Genomic DNA, 18290 nt, shown 5'->3' with positions numbered 1-18290 from the left:
TCCTAGGAACATCTCTTTGATGCCTGTAACAAAGTAAATGACCTCTCCCAAACCTATGACTGGAAACTTTAATCAATGAGAATATTGTACTAACCAAAAGCTCTAACACAATGTTCACTACTACACCAAATACCTTCCAAAATTAGGTGATATACACAGGAATTTGTAATACATAATTCTACAGAAACTAAATTACAACCAGTGGGTATACCAATAACCTAGATCCCTCACATGAAAATTATATGTTTATTTAATCATAAAAAAGGAAATCAGTAAAAGTGGTCAACTGTCTGAGAAAACTAAGGCTTATAATAATCTAGGTTTTTATAAAGAAAACCTAGACACAAAATCTAAAATAAACAGATATAAATAAAAGAGAAATTTTAAAATCTTACCTGAAGTTGTTCTTCATTCAAGAGTGTGACATCAGGTAGTTGTAATAAAACTTCATGTGCAACTTCTTGAGCTACAAGACTTGAAATGGCCTGCCGATGTGTTAGAGAAAATAAATGTACAGATAATGCACAAAAAAACTGAAGCCACAATTGTTTATTTTTGAAGAAAATGTGATTTTAAAACTAGAACAAAAATTAAGAATATATAAACAATTTTGCATCATTTATTTTGTTTAATCATTTAATTCATGCATACAGCAGAATTACCTATGTAGTGTGTCTCTGTATATTGTTATTATCATCATTTAATGTTCCTTTTTACATGCTGGCATGGGTTGGATAGTCCAACAGGAATTGACAAGCCAGAGGGCTGCACTAAGCCCCACTGCTTTGGTATGGTTTTTACAGCTGGATGCCCTTCCTAACACCAACCACTTTACAGAGTGTACTGTGTGCTTTCTCATGGCCAAGCACTAGTGAGATTACTATGTACTTGCAAGGCAAAACCCTTTAACTGTGTAGGGAATAGTATTGAAGAATATGAAAGTATAATAGAAGGTCAGGACAGGTGTCTTGCTGAGAGATGAATTCATGGCTGTTATTTTTAGGAAAATGAACATTCTCCCATCTTTTAATAATGATAGTAAACTTATAAAACAATGTGATGCAAGCACAGCTATGTGATTAACGAGTTGGTTTCATGCCTTCTACACAGTATATATATATATATATATATATGTGTATGTATGTGTGTATGTGTTTGTCTCCCCAACATCGTTTGACAACCGATGCTGGTGTTTACATCCCCATAACTTAGCGGTTCAGCAAAAGAGACCAATAGAATAAGTACTAGGCTTACAAAGAATAAGTCCTGGGGTCAACAAAAGCAGTGATCCAGCATGGCCACAGTCAAATGACTGAAACAAGTAAAAGAGCAAAGAGAGATAGATATCTACGTGTGTTTTTGCGTCTGTGTTTGGCCCTCTTCACCCCTATCACTGCTTGACAACTGGTATTGGTGTGCTTGTATCACCATAACTTAGTGGTTCAGCAAAAGTGACTGATAGAATAAGTACTAGGCTTAAAAAGTAAGTCCTGGGGTCGATTTATCCGACTAAAACACTTTAAGGCTGTGCTCCAGTGTGGCCATAGTCAAATGACTGAAAAAGGTGAGAGAAAATATACACACACACACACATACACATGTATTCATTTGTTTATTTTATGTACACTTTTCCATGCTAGCATGAGTCAGATGAATATGTGAAAGCTCATACACCATGCTTGTCACTGATTGAGTGAAGTGGTAGCGATGTCAACATTCGTTGACATTAGGATCAATCACTCAGTACATTTGAAACACATTTGGAATAAAGAAATCCCTGACTTGGAAAACAGGTAAGGGTTGGTGATAGAAAGAGCATCCAGCCAGAATATCCTGTCTCAAACAACTTGCCATCTAAATTCATGCTGGTATGGAAAAACAGACATGAAATAAACAAATGAATAAATACTCACAGCAAAATTGCAATGACAGTATTGAAAATACATAAAAACACTATAACACTATAAAAAAAAAATCACAAATTTCTATGTTACTTAAATGCTAAAGGGACATCTGAATCACCTAATGTTTGTCACATTTAAAAACATGTCAAAACAGAACAGACAAAAACCTACACAATTCAGTTTGTTGTTATTATAATTCTTTTGTCACAACTATCTTTAAATGGTACTTTATAAAATAGTTTACATTTCAGCAGTCACTGTAAATCCTACACAATTTACTTCTTGATGATTTTTCAATTAGATAAACAAATTGGTATTATAACTTACCATTCCTTTGTCTTTCTCCACTTCTCCCAATTTGTAAAAATATACACCATCACTGGCTCCCATTTTTGAACATAAGGAACTATGTCTATCACAATTGACTGTTCCGACATTCACCAAACTTTCCTGAAAATTTAATAGAGTGAAAAGGCAATTTAAGAATGTTTTTTTTTTTTTTAATTTAAGGAGAGAATTCATTTCAAAAAGAAATGTGAAAGACACTTACCAACATGGTAGCTACTTTCAGTTCAGTATTGGAAGACAAGCAATCTGAAACAAGGTAAAATGGGCAAACATTAGAAATATGTAAGTTAGTCCAAACATATTTAAATACTTAGACCATTAAAAAAGGTAACTAGAAATAAAGTTGTTGTGAGTTTTTCTTAAGAGAAAAGAGCAACATTGCTAATTTTTAAAATTAATTTTCATGCATATTTTGTTAACTAAAACCATATAAATAAAATAAATGTGCCCTTTTTAAATCCTAGCCAGGTTCATGGGCCGTTTCCCGGTTTCTATGGCGTATGTGTTCCCCAGCTGGACGGGATGCCAGTCCATCGCAGCATTACTCATTTTTGCCAGCTGAGTGGATTGGAGCAATGTGAAATGAAGTGTTTTGCTCAAGAACACAACACGTCACCCAGTCCAGGAATCAAAACCACAATCTTACAATCATGATGCTGACACCCTAACCACTAAGCCACGCGCCTCCACTACTAAAACCATATACTAAAGCAAAAAAATATCAGATTACTATATCTAACTTAATGATACTTCCCTATCCATCATCATTTTAACATTCATTCTACCATGCTTGTATAGTTCACATGAAATTTGTTGAGGCAAATTTTCTATGGCTGAATGCTCCTCTTTTTGTCAAGCATCATATATTCACAAGCAAAGTAATATTCCCTTTGATCTTTTGAACACAAACAGCACAATGGCTGAACATATTTTCAAGGAAGATGGCAAACAACAACACCATATACATGAAGGTGAGGTTTGTTTATCATAAGCACACGATGTCAATATGAAATACACACATACATACAATGGGCTTCTTTCAGTTTTGGCCACCCAAATCCACTCACAAAGCTTTGGTCAACCTGGGGCTATAACAAAAAGACACTTGCCAAAGGAGCTACACAGTTGGGGCTGAACCTGAAACCATCTTGTTGAGAAACAAACTTTCTTAATTTTGATGATGTGATTGTTTACTATAAAATGACATTGTAGGGTAGGTGTGAGAGGCTGGATTTGGCTAATCTGAATATAAAATCGGCAGAACATATGGCCAGTTCAAATGCTAAAGGGTTATCCACACTACCATGCCTGAACCAAATGTTTTGTTACAATGCATTTTTCTGTCAAAGTTTATATTATTAATTAAAAACTCCAATTTTATCAATCTTTAATTTCAAATACAAATATTTTTTTTAAATAACTATAAAAATTTCTTACAACTTGGATCAAATAATTCTCATTTACAAAATTTTGAATAAAAACTAACCTCCATCACCACTGCAATAGTTTATGAGCCATGGAAGATTCCTTTCAGTTGTTTCAGACTTGAAGTTAGAAGGATACAATGTGAAAACATTTGCCTGAACATTTGCCAAGGCATACTTGATAAGAGCTTCAGTGCTTCGTTCACCCTTGTACCTTTCTCTCTATATAAAATATATAGGATATAATATATATTAAATAATATGATAAAATAATACTGAACACCATCTATGACAAGCAATTCATCTTTATCATGAAATCAATAAGGACATTATGTTTCTTCAAACATAATGTTCCAAGATTTACAATCTAGATTTTCTTCTTTTTTTTTATTTTAATTTTAATTATTTTCCTACTGTAAACCATTGGGGTAGATCAGATGCTCCAGGAATGAAGGGTGGGTTAAAAAGTATAGTTTATAGATATGGAGGAGAAGAATTAGTAGAAGTAATAGGAGGTGGAAGAAATTGTCAGCTGGTCAATATTCACGTCTTCCTCCTCCTTCTCCATCTACTATTACTACTAGACTAACAATCTAAATAAAGAGCATCATAATAAAATGATAGTGATGATGACAACATACAAATGAAGAAGAAAATAGGTGTAGAGATAACTTCCATAAGAGTTCAAGACAAGATATTTGAAGATAAAAAAAAGGAAAAAAGCAGAGGGTAAAATATAAGAACAGCTACCCAATTGTAACACTAACTAAATCCTTTAACAATTATATCTCCTAATTGAAATTTGTAATTTACAATTTCTTCATAAAAATATAATTATCCACAGCATTAAAAGCCATTGCTTAGGAGTATAATTAATACATCATTATTATTATTATTATTGAATGTCTTTACTTACTCTTAGAGTATACTGCTTACTCCATTACTTCAACTCTCATTGTGTTTAAGTATATTTTATCACAGCACTCAGAGTTTAAGTACATATCTATATCTTACTAACCTTTGTGTGGTGAACATGTATAGTAATTAAACTGCTACAATGAAAGGCTATTAAATATGGAGAAAGCTCAGGAGAAAACAGGTCCTCCTAATGTGAACCCAAAAGAAAGACCAGCTATCCTAATTGACAGCAGTATGACAGATAGAGCAATAAGGAGATGAAGGCAGGGAAAGGCCCCTAGTCCATCAGGAATCACTGTTGAGTTGCTTAAAATATAACTTGGTGGAGTAGAATACAGTCTAGTCACCTGTATTGTTAATCAGGTTTCACAAGGTGTCATTCTTAATACTGGTGGAGCAGCATTATTGGTAACTACTACAACTGAAATCATCTTCCTAGTAAGATGACTGGATAACTGTAAGAGGAGTATTTAGTTAAAAGTAAACCACTGTACTTGGCATTTGTTGACCTGGAGAAACCCTTTGACAGACTCTGTCTCTCAGTGATCTTGTGCCCTCTGAAAAACTTGGGGATAGATAAATAGCTTGTAAGAGCTATATAAGTCATGTAATGTCAATGAGATAAGAGTTAGCAACAAGTACAGCAATAAATTTAGTGTACAAGTTCACCAGAACTCAGTTCTCAGTCCCCCTCCTATTCATCATAGTTCCCAAGGCTACAAGAGCTATTTAAGACTCATTGCCCTCAATAAAACCTTTATGTCAACAACCTCGTTCTATAGCAGAAACTATAGTAGAACTAGAAAAGAAAATCCAGGTGTAGAAACAAAACCTGAAATCAAAAGATCTTAAAGTTAACTTAGCAAAAACCAAAGTGTTAATAAGCAGGATATTAAACAGGACTCTGCTTCCATCAATTAAATAACCCTGCTTTATATGTAGAAAAGGTGTAGGCAGGAATTCCATTCAGTGTACCAAGTGCAAATTATGAATATGTAAAAGGTACAGCAGAATCACAGGAAGACTAACAAAGAGAATTAGTGTTTGTATATGAAAGATGTGCCAGGAAATAGATTTTCTAGAATGCCTGAAAGCTCACTAAAAGTAGTAGATAGTTTCTGTTACCTAAGTGACCTAATTTGCAGTGGAGGAGGATGTTCTGAAGTTATTGTTGCTTGAACAAGAATAGGATAGAGAAAGTTCAAAGAGCTATTACATCTGCTGGCTGCAAACTGTTTCTGTCTCAGAGTGAAAGGTAGATTGTATGGTGATACAAACAGCAATGTACATGATAATGAGACATTAGACCTGAACGCAGTGGACATGAAAAAACTAAAAAGGAATGAAGCTAGTATGCTCCACTGAATGAGCAATATCAGTATGCAGGTACAATAAAATGTATTGAGAGAAAACTTAGATATAAGAGAAATCTTCCAAATTCACATTGGTCAAGGTATCATGCACTGGGATTGAATCTGAAACTATATGTTTTAAAAATTAATTCATAACCACAAAACCATGCCAGCACCTATTTTCTTTTTAATAATTAGAAACACTCAATTGCTCGGAGACAAAGGAAAGATGTAATATCCTACAGGATAATGGCATTCAAATTTATCTTACCACTGGATAAAGCATTAAGGTTGGATAGGAACGAATTCCTTGCATACGACATAAGTTCCAGTCATCCTGACAATTCACAGCACCAATTCGTAAAACGCCATCAAGTTGTCGAGCAACTTCACGCCACTGAAAGAAAACAGAATCAAATAATAATTTGTATTTATAATTGATATATACAATTTACTTTAAAATTCATTATAATCACAATTTTAGTCTTTTGGAATGACGGTTTCTGATGACAATCAGACATCAATTAAAACCAATTGAAATGTAGAGTAGATGTAAATATCAAAACAATGCTTCATCTTTAAAAATGAAGTCTGGAAAAGTATAATTGCATTATCAAGAATTCATCTTTTAGAGGGATTTTATTCAATAAGCATTTCATTGTTATTAAATTAATGTTTAACAATGGTTTCTACCATATAAACAAGGCCTGAAATATTAGAGGAAGGAATAGTCAATTATACCAATCCCAATATTAGACTACTTTTTTATTTATCGACCCTGAGAGTTTGAAAGGAACAGTTAATCTCAGCAGGATTTAAACACAGAAAGTAAAGATCCTAAAAAAAATCACAAAATATCTTTTTGTGACAGTCTTGACAATCTGCTAATCCACTGTACCAAATTAGTGTTTTATAATGACATAATTTACAAAAAGTTCAATCATTTTATGATTCTTCCAATTTTGGTACAAAGGCCAATAATTCTGAAGGGTGGAGCAAGTTGGTTGCAAGCCTATTTTATTTTATTGACTCTGGAAGGACGAAAGACAAAGTCAACTTCAGTGGAATTTTAACTCAGAACATAACAGGCTGGAAGAAGTGCTGCTAAGCATTTTGTCCAATGTATTAATGATTCACCACTTTAATTTAAATAAAAACATTTTAAATGAAAGCTTTTTGTTATCACTTTGTACATATACTACTGGCCTCAATAACTTTCTGATTGTCTCTTTGTTCAATTATAGATTGATTGATCCATACATCTTTCTTCTTCACCTACAATTCCTTGGATTGGCTGGGGGAGCAGTCCTCTGGCACCTCCCCCATAGGGTCTTTTCAGAAGCAACTGTTATCTGAATTTCAGGTTGGATTCCCAAAGCACTACCAACTGAGATTAGGATATTATCCAACCATCTCATTCTTAATCTACCCCTAGATCTCTTGCCAGTTGGCTCAGCTTCAAAAATCTGTTGCACTGGTACTCTCAAGAAAGTTTTCCCAGTGCACTCTGCATATCAGTGGAATATCATTGAGACAAGTGAAGATGTTCAAGTATGATTTTGATGTTTTTCGAATTAATTAAAATTTTAAGATTGAAAGATTATTGCTATCTGATGTAACATTTAAAAACCAGTATCATCATCATCATTTAATGTCAATCTCCCATGCTGGTATGGGCTGGACAGTTTGACTGGAGCTGGTAAAGCCAGGGGCTGCACCAGGCTCCATTGTCTTTTTTGACATGGTTTCTATGGCTGAATGCCCTTCCTAACACCAACCTCTCCATAGAGTGTACTGTGTGCTTTTAACATGGCACCAGCACAAGTGCTTTTAATGTGGCACCAGCACCGGTATTAATTCAGCTGTGGCAGACAGGTCCTCTTGAGTACAGCAGTGCACCAGATATCTTGGCACTTAGTCATCTACACACACACACACACATACACATCATTATATTTTTGTTGATCAGCTAATGTAAATGAAGTAACCTTACCACAGGTGCCAAATGATGGCAGTGAGAGCAATGAGGTGAGTAATAATTGATGAACCAAATATCTTCAGTGCCCTCGACAGATTGTTCTGAAATAGAATTCAAAATAAATTCAGACTTAAGAAATTGAAAAAGTGGAATTAAAAAAATAATACATTTCTCTGATCACGGCCTCATCTCTAAAACCAAGATAAAGATGCTAAGGGAGCCTCATCATGATCATTTGATCAGCTAGAAATAACAACCAAATATTCCTCTGAAATCCCAATCCAACTTAAATAAAGGATATATTAGATAATGTGGTTTTAGATACCCTAAAAGGAAGGGAAGGTTTAGGATGGAACCAGGGGCTTTGTTGACCATAAATGTCCTGGAGCGAAACAACCATAAACAACATACCAAGATTTTCCGACAATAAATACATAGTACAGTAATTCCAGTTAACCAGACCGTCACTATACAGGAAAATAAATGTATGCCATAGTAAAAAATACATTTTACATCTAATTTTCCAAAAGTTGCCAAAATTATTTCCACTGTCTATGGGACTTTTAAACTCAATCCCATTTAAGCATAATCATCACACCCTATCTCTTCTTCCTAATATTTTCTTACGACATTACAGACCTAATACATCAAAACAAAAGCATGATAAAAAGTACTGTTCATATTGGAACTGACTCCTTTTCCAGGCACACAACCCAAGACCATGACAACCATGCTAAACTGTTAGATCCATGTACTCTGGGTGAAGTTCTCCTGTATGATGGCAGGCATACACTTGGCCATCAGAGGCAAATAAATTAAGTTTCATTTTGCACAAGCAAACAATCTTTTTTTTTTATCGGTCTGATGACATCTAATTCTTATGTTCCTGAGTCAATTAAATGCCAGCATATCAGCTTTTCAGAGAAATGCATGGATTGTTTTTGCTTTACATATAATACATCCCACAAATCAAAACTGCTTCAGTCATTTTCATTTTTTTACAGAAGTGGCACCAATTTGTATGTGTTGTTATTATCAAATGTTGTCTAAAATGTCAACAATGATTTTCCTGTTCTTCATAAGACAGACAATAAATGTATCAATCTATATTGCAATAATTTTTCATAGCTGCCCTGAAGACAGCCAGAATAGCCCTCATTGTCATTAAATTTGTTCATAGTATGGCAGGAATCTAATTTCAACAGCTATGGCTTGAAAAGTTATTTTAGAAAATTCTCAATCACATCTATGGAAACAAGCCTATTTACTTACCCAGCACCACAGATCTTGGAATGATACAATTAAAATAGTAATAAACAATTTATCTTACTAAGAGTATAATACTGAATACAAGAATTAAAATACATTTTTTCTACTCTGTTGTAAAATTAAACAGTATTCATTACGCTTAAGCCTACATCACTAAAAATAGTAAAAATTTCTCTGATGAAATACAATTTGAATTGTGATAAAATAAATAAAAATAAAAAAAAAACTTAATTTTCACTATACTCTTGTTTTTAAAATAAATCATGTCACCATATGTAAATAGATGTCAAATGACAATCAATACATAATAAACATTACCAATAATAGTAGTTGGCAACAGATGTTTAATACTTTTACAGCAAGGAAATATTTTAGTTGCAACATAAGGTATACTACATGAGATATACTACAATCATTATCAAAATATATTTCAACAAAGAAAAATGAGAAATACCAAAGTATCATAGTCATAATTAAAAGTTTAATGTCTGTCATTTACACACAGTTGCAAACAGGTTAGACAGAACCTCAAAATAGATTTCTTTGTCCTTTAATATTTGTTGCTTTAGCTTTAAAATTTGTTTAGATCAAATTTATCTATCCCAAGTCTACCTTAGCATATCAATAGTGTCTGTTCTCATACCTAACACATTTTTATCTGCAGTATGTTCTTCTTTGTTATGTGCCATGCTGACAGGCAGTAGCAATCATGGATCTCCATGCCCTATCTCACACACAACTGAGCAAGTTATCAGGCAATTCTCTCCAAAGCCAGCTGGTTGGCAAGATCATCAAGCTTCTCTCTCTCTGTCTTACCTGGCTTCTCCTTCTTTTTTGCTTCTAACCATTCAACAAATACATCAATAGTGGCAAGTTAACTCAAGTTCAAAGTAGTAGAAAAATATCTTAAATCAAAATGTATACTTTCAAAGCATCTCTTCCAACTGTTTCTATATAAAAAGAAAATTGGAGTTTGACTTACGTTTTTTAAATTTATATTCCTTAAGTAAATTGATTGAGATTGAAGCTTTGATGTGATTAGTAAAATAAATATACAATCATAAATGATTAATATGCTGATTAACAATTCAGTAACAAGGAACAACAAATAACTGAAACTCAACCACCTATTGCCACTAAACTTAATTACAAACACAACAGTCTCTGCAATGTTACCTTCCTTTCAAGAAATAACAGCCAAATCTTTTGTCAAATTACACTGTCATCTTAAAAAGAAGTACACTTCTAGATACACTATGGTTGAAAAGAGGAGAGGATGGTCACAGCTGGAATGCAGTTGAACATAGGTCTACGTCATCTATACAATTAGCAGATGGATTATGTGTTGTCATTATACAACCCACTGTCATTTATACTATATGAGTACACTGCATGCATTTTTCTTCACATATTTACTGGCTAGTTTTATGAATGCTTCAGATTCTATAAGCCATTAGCTGTTCCTCACCTTCCCAAAAATATTTCTAATATGAATTCATTAGATAAACTTTGTGTCCATAACTATTTGCTCCTCACCTTTTCTGGTCAGAATTAAATCAGTTTGATTCCAAGTAGTGCTTGTCTGAAATTCAAATTAACTGTTCTAACAAGATAAATACATAGATAAACAGCCAAACTTAAACAACATAAGTAGTTTCAATGAATGGAATAGATGCTTATTCTTAATAATTGTTTGATATTCAGTTATCAAAGATTGCTATTTTGAGAATATAAGTTAATTAAAATTGAGTCAAAAATAAATAACTCTCTATTGACCTTTTAACATGCACTATTAAGAGGAAGTAAACATTAAATCGATATATCTATTTGGTTCAGAAGGCCGACATCTCTCCTTTACAACACCTTCATATTCTAGCATAGAAAATTCTATGTACCCTATAAGATCCAACTAAAATTGTTATTCTGTGAACGTGGTACAAATCCAGAGGCCTAGTCTATCAACATAATAATGCTAGCAATAATATAAGCACAAGGGAGAATGAAATAGTTAATTACAACTACCCTAGTACTTAACAGTTAATATACTTTATTGATCCCTCCAAAAGAACAAAAGGTAAAGTTGGCCTCATTAGGATCTGAATTCAAAATGTGAAGTCCCAAAGCAATTAATAAGAGGTATTTTGTCTGATGTTCTTACAATGCTGTCAATCCACCATCCATAATAATAAATGTAGTAGTCAAAATTTATGTGGAAAATGTAAAAGAACTTTTACAAGATGCATAATCAAGAATATTGACTTTTTGAAAGCAATATCAGCTTCACTACATAAAGCCAAGAAAATAGTTTCCATAGGAAAATACTTACCAAAATCAGAAAGACTTAATGTTATAATTTCTGGATCATCATCATATATACCTGGAAGGAGAAAAGAAGTTTTGGTAAGCCAAAAATATAGTGTTTGAGTTATAATTTCAGTTAAGCATGTGAAACTTCAAAAAACCTACCAAATTCATCTTGGTAAAAGGACCAGCTTTCATAGTGGTGCCCACCATGGAAATCTTCCTTCAAACCATCTTCACCATATGTATCAAACTTTTTCCGTAGCTTATCATCTTTCAACACTTCATAAGCTCTGGTGATTTTCAAAAATTTTTCGTGAGCATTAGGATCATCCTAAAAAGAAACATATAACTTTTACTATTTATATCTTTTTATTCATCCATCCATTCTTTCTTCCCACTATTCCTGGGAGGGTCATGGGGATACAATCCCCAGGCACCTCCTCCAAAGGGTCCTATAACAAGCAACCATCATTATGCTTTCCAGATGGATTTCCAAGAATGACCAACTAAGTCTATAGATATTATCCAAACATTTCGTTCTTGGTCAACTCCAAGGTCTCTTGCTGGTTAGCTTGGCTTGAAGAATCCATCTTGCAACATTCTGTTCACATAACTGCAGTACTGGAGCCATGTAGTGTAATACATCTATTCTGCAGTGAAATCCTGATTTTGTTTCTGATGGGAACTGTTTCACTATCTCCACCAATGCCTCTGAGAAATAAAAGACCATCACAACTCAAAAGTAAATAAAGAGCTGATTATTCATTGATGAAAGCTAAAGTAATTCAGTATTATTCCTTTGTCATCCACTTTTTGTATATTCTGGGTGTCCTTCAAACTACAAATCACTCAGTTCTATACTTAAGAGATGAGGAATTATGAACATTATTTACATTTGACGGATATTTGTCCTCATCTTGTTTGTTGTTAACACAATGTTTCAGCTGATATACCCTCTAGCCTTCATCAGGTATCTTGGGGAAAATTTCAAACCTGGGTTCTCATTCCTAAGGTATTTTTTTCGATGTTGTTGTTGTTGTTCTTCTTCTTCTTGTTCTTATCATCATTATTATTATTCAGGTCACTGCCTGGAATCAAACTCAGAATCTTGGGGTTAGTAGCCTGCACTCTTAACCACTACGCCATATGCCTGTGGGCAATTATGGAATGAATTTTAGGGCTTATAAATCTAATATTTTCCTATCCTTCCTTAATACCAGTTCCCATATGCTATTCATATCTGCACTCGGTCTGCTTAGGAGGTTGTTGTGTTCCAGCATATATGCTGTTTCTTTAGTTTTCATATTTTCCAGTGGTGTTCTCTGTCTATTATTTTAACTTCATCCCACAGGGGGAGGTGGTCTCCATTTTTCCATACATGATCAGCTCTACCCGATTTATCAATATCTCCTAGTGTCACAGCTTTGCAATGTTCCTCTACCCTTATTTTGAGGGGGTGGCATGTCTCACTTTTGTATAACCTATCACAGCTTCATGAGAATGTTACTTGTGGTAGATAAGTATCATATCAAAGAGAGGATTTACTTTTTAACCACCTAACATTTCAAAACTAAAGCAAAAACGAGTACCTATGAACCACTGAGGGACCTCAAAGGTTAATCAGTTTGTGTCTTTTTACTTTTAGTGTTTTTAAATTATGTAAAATAGCTTTATATGCATTTTAAATGATAATGAAACAGTTTATAGAATACTCACAGTCTTTTTATCAGGATGTTCACTGACTGCCAATTTCTTGAATGCTTGCCGAATCTCTTTCTGACTAGCTGATCGAGAAACCTTCAAAATTTCATAATAATCTACATTGGCAATCACCGGGGAAAGCAAAGAAAAGCAGAAAAGGACAACCAAGATATTGAAAGAGCACGAAGGGTTTTCCATACAATTGAACATTACCAGAATTCTTAGAATGTGTAGGGAGGTCAGGAATCCAAAGTAACAGAGATATTATTTCAGATGTAAAAATGACTTTGTTTGAGACATGGACAGTAACTTCCCACTGGGACTTGCGTGTTGATCTGGAATTAACAAAATGGAAAAATAATTATTTTACATAAAGGCATTCACATGAAATAAAGATTATAAAGAAAATATTCAGAAAAATTATCATTATTGTAATGTCCATTTTTCCATGATGAAATGAGTTAGATGTGTTTACAGAATAACTTACAACCATTCCTCTCAATTTTGTTATGCAGTCTGTGAGTTCAGCCACTAGTCTCTGTCTCAATACTGTAACATGTGCCTTCATTAATAATCAAGGTTTTCTGAACAGCCAGATACTGACTGAATCAGATATAATTTGATGAATTTGTAATGTACTATCTTCTGTTTACAAAGGCCAATTAGCAATATTTTCCATAGTAAACGAAGTATGAATTAGGACAGCTAACATTGGCAATTTGTTTTGACAAAGACCTGATAATTTAAAAGCAATCAGGCAATGACAGTGATAAATTCAAAATAATAATTAAGCTTTATATACATTTCCATAATAAAAAGAAAAATTATGATATTCTGCATATAGTTTACTGACAAACTAACCCACAATATTATCTATTCTTTTGTGCTTGTACAAACACTGCTGTTTAAGGAGTTTTCAGATTCAACTACAAACAATGCAATGCCAACTTGGTATTCATCAAAACTAACACAAGACAAACCTGTATCAGACATTGAAATTTTTTAAATGATAATAATAGTTTGAAATTTTGGCACAAGGACAGTAATTTTAGGGGAGCAGGTAAGTCAATTACATCATCCCCAGTGTTCAACTGATACTTATTTTATCAATCCCAAAAGGAAGAAAGACAAAGTCAACCTTAGTGGAATGTGAACTTCAGAACATTAAGACAGATGAAATACTGCAAAGCATTTTGCCACATTATTATCATTATTAATAATAATGATAATAAAGGTTTCAAATTTTGGCTTAAGGCCAGCAAGTTTGGGAGTCAATTATATCAACCACACTGGTTAACTGGTACTTATTTTATCGACTCCAAAAGGATGAAAAGTCAGCTTTGGTGGAATTTGAACTCAGAACGTAAAGATTGACAAAATGCCACTAAGCATTTTGCCTGGCATGCTAATGATTCTTATTTCTTTATTGCCCACAAGGGGCTAAACATAGAGGGGACAAACAAGGACAGACAAACAGATTAAGTCGATTACATCAACTTCAGTGCGTGACTGGTACTTGTTTAATCGACCCCGAAAGGATGAAAGGCAAAGTCGACCTCGGCAGAATAATAGCAGACGAAATACCGCTAAGCATTTCGCCCAGCATGCTGATTCTGCCAGCTCGCCACCTTATGGCACACTAATGATTTTGCCAGCTTGCAATAATAATAATAAGGGTTTTTTGTTTTTTTTTATTGGTTGACTGGTTATAAGGCCAATTATTTTTGTTATGAGAAAGTCAGCTTCATTATATTACTGCTACTTATTTTATAGATCCAGCTAATGTTCTTCAGAAACATGTATAAGTCATTTCTCTGCTCTCTGTCACTTAAAATCTTATATCAATAAGTATACAAAAAACAGATAAACAAGTAACTCAAAAGTAAGACTAGCACCTTTACTTTTCATTAGAAATCTTACTGATCTGAGTTCAAATCATTCCAGAACTGAGTTTGATTTTCATTCGATCAGAGTTCAATAAGATAAATACCAGCAATATTTTTCAGCTAACTCAAAGACAATCACACACCCATTTGAAAACAAAACTGGCTTTATGCCTACTCACAATAAATCAATATGGTTTCAATCTTGGAAGTGTTAGTGTTTTACACTGTCAGTGTATGGTTTGTTAACAGGATGGAAATTAGGCATTCTTCCCAAAAGGATGTTTGTCAAAATATGTAACCAAACCGGTTTTATTTGCAAACCATATGATTATTAGTAATTTTCAGATTTAGCTTCATTATACATTTACATATATATGCATATAATAATCAATTAAACAAAAGATGGATTTAGTATTGGTCTTCATTTTGTACAACAATCATTTCAACCCATCTTGCGAGTATCCCTTATGAGTGGGATTCTATGCATCATGTTGTGTTGTATCAATTTAACAGTCTGCTGGGTCATATCAGGAACTGCAAAACTGATACAACACAACATGATGCATAAAATCCCACTCATAAGGACACTCACAGGATGGGTTGAAACAATTGTTGTACAAAGCAAAGCCCAATACCAAATCCAGCTTCTGTTTCCTTAATCGATTATTTCAACTCACACTGCAGAATTCCTGAAGTAAATCCAACAAAAATATACCCCAACTGCAGATGACACCAAGTAGCCTAAACCATGCCAGTGCTTTACTCAACACATCAATACACTAATTGACATATACTCATTAGTTCATAATTTTACACACACACACATATATATGAATGTTTGTATCTGTTTACCTTGACATTGCATAAAAGTTGTCAATTAGTGTCACGGTCACACAAGCAATGTCATTCATTTCCTGTAGCCTATGAGAACATGTCCAACAATAGGGAAATATTACCTTGCTTGCAAACAGCATCAAGTCACAAAAAATTTACACCAACAAATTCATCTGACCCATGCAAGCAGAGAAAAGTGGATGTTAAGTTGTGGGGTAGTGGGGGGATCATCATCATCATCATCTAACATCTATTTTCCCATTTTTCAGACAAATTTGTTGAGGCAGATTTTCTGTGGCTGGATGCCCTACCTGACACCAACCTTTACCAGTTTCCAAGCAATGTAATATTTCTCCATGACCAGGCATGTGTTTCATAGAAGACTAGAAATGACATCACTTGTATAGTGGTGATCCTGTGATGTTAAGACAAGAGTACACACACACACACACACACATTTATATACAATGGATTTCTTCTAGTTACCATCTATGAAATCCACTCACAAGGCATTAGTTGGCCCAAGGCTAAAATAGAAAACACTCAACCAAGGTGTCATGCACTGGTATTGAACCTGAAATTACATAGTTAGGAAGCAAGCTTGTTAATCACACAGCCACACCTGTGCCTAACTGATGATACTATTGGCATTAATTAGTGACATTTCTGATCTTTATTTTATTGATTCCAATGTAAGTTCCAGCAATTGAACTCAGAACGGTGACTATTTTGCTAAAACATCCAAAAGCATAATCAGCATAAAAATAACCCTGAAGAACAAATAAAACGATTTTATATATATATAGGTGCAGGCATGACAGTATGATAAAAGCTTGCTTCACAACCACATGGTTTTGAGTTCAGTCCTACTGTGTGACATCTTGGGCAACTGTCTTATACTATTACTTTGGGCTGGCTAAAGTCTTTTTAGCAGATTTGGGAGATGGAAACTGAAAGAAGCTCGTCATATCATCATTATCATCATTTAACATCCGCATTCCATGCTAGCATGGGTTAGACGATTTGGCTGGAACAGGTAAGCCAGAGAGCTGCACCAGGTCCCAGTCTGATTTGGCATGTTTCCTATGGCTGGTTTTTATGTGACACTGGCATCAGCCACAACTACAATTTCACCTGGTTTGATGAGTCTTGTGTGTGTGTGTGTGTGTGTTTCCCCCTGCCCCACCACTTACCAACTGTTGTTGGTGAGTTTACATCCTTGTAACTTAATGATTCAGCAAAAGATACTGACAGAATAAGTAGTGCCTTGAAGAATTTTTAGCTGAATGAATTAACTAAAAATTCTTCAAAGCAATCTCCCAGCATGACCGCAATCTAATGACTGAAACAAGTAAAGGATGAAAAAAAGATATCAAAAAGAATTTTTTTTTGTTTTTTAATTGCTTCCCCGGAGAAGGAAAAGCAGTATCCATGATCTTTATGACAGATAGCATATGGGGGTCTTTGTGACTAATAGTATATGGAGAGAGTAATCCTCAGCCCAGAGAACTGGCTTAAATGCTTTTAACAATGGGGACTCTACTAAAGACCCGAGGTTACCAGACGATGTTATATTAGGTGACAGATTAAGTCAACCACTCAAGAACAGTAACAATCGAATGTCAGATGGCTAAGAAATTGGCAATCTTTTGGTTAAAGTAGCCCAATAATGAAGGAGTTTGTTCGGTAATTTCTGTACACAGGTTTATGTTTTATGTATATATTATGTTTGTGTGTATGTATATACTATGTTTATGTATATTTTGTGTAAATATGTATGTGTATGTATGTGTATACACAAATATACATACATATGCACAAACGCATGATACATACACAAAAGATACATAAATATAAGCAATTCAGCTGGAAAGAAATTAAAGAAACAAAAATTTTGTACAGAAGGAGGCATAGGAGTGGCTGTGTGGTAAGTAGCTTATTTACCAACCACATGGTTCCGGGTTCAGTCCTACTACATGGTACCTTGGGAAAGTGTCTTCTACTATAGCCTCAGGCCGACCAAAGCTTTGTGAGTGGATTTGGTAGACGGAAACTGAAAGAAGCCCGTCGTATATAATGTATATGTATATATGTGTGTGTGTGTGTTTATGCGTCTGTGTTTGTCCCCCCAACATCGTTTGACAACCGATGCTGGGGTGTTTACGTCCCTGTAACTTAGCGGTTCAGCAAATGAGACCGATAGAATAAGTACTAGGCTTACGAAGAATAAGTTCTGGGGTCGATTTGCTCGACTAAAGGCGGTGCTCCAGCATGGCCGCAGTCAAATAACTGAAACAAGAAAAAGAGTAAAAGAGAAATTGCCAAACAAACACTTTTATTATTGTGCTACTTTAACCTAATGATTGCCAAGA

At 34.3% G+C, this 18290-nt stretch overlaps 1 protein-coding gene across 2 annotated transcripts in view; it reads right to left on the bottom strand.

The window, feature by feature from the left end:
- The window catches only part of LOC115216368 (dnaJ homolog subfamily C member 10), a 48557-nt gene that overhangs the window by 13752 nt on the left and 16515 nt on the right, over positions 1 to 18290 (bottom strand). Inside the window, exons 1-10 of one of the 2 annotated variants that reach the window (XM_036503437.1) lie at positions 13686 to 13708; positions 13214 to 13533; positions 11660 to 11828; positions 11520 to 11570; positions 7940 to 8025; positions 6218 to 6343; positions 3739 to 3898; positions 2455 to 2498; positions 2232 to 2354; positions 396 to 485 (exon numbers count right to left, since the gene is read on the bottom strand). In XM_036503437.1, coding sequence (XP_036359330.1) covers positions 396 to 485; positions 2232 to 2354; positions 2455 to 2498; positions 3739 to 3898; positions 6218 to 6343; positions 7940 to 8025; positions 11520 to 11570; positions 11660 to 11828; positions 13214 to 13408 — 1044 coding nt within the window. In that variant the 5' untranslated portion in view covers positions 13409 to 13533; positions 13686 to 13708. Of the gene's footprint in view, positions 1 to 395; positions 486 to 2231; positions 2355 to 2454; positions 2499 to 3738; positions 3899 to 6217; positions 6344 to 7939; positions 8026 to 11519; positions 11571 to 11659; positions 11829 to 13213; positions 13534 to 13685; positions 13709 to 18290 lie in introns of those variants that run through there. The other variant, XM_029785638.2, reaches the window with a different exon arrangement.

The sequence above is a fragment of the Octopus sinensis genome, linkage group LG1 (assembly GCF_006345805.1).
Source record: "Octopus sinensis linkage group LG1, ASM634580v1, whole genome shotgun sequence".
NCBI lineage: Eukaryota > Metazoa > Mollusca > Cephalopoda > Octopoda > Octopodidae > Octopus > Octopus sinensis.
Note: the sequence above shows the minus strand (reverse complement) of the source record. Positions and strands in the feature narration are given on the sequence as shown.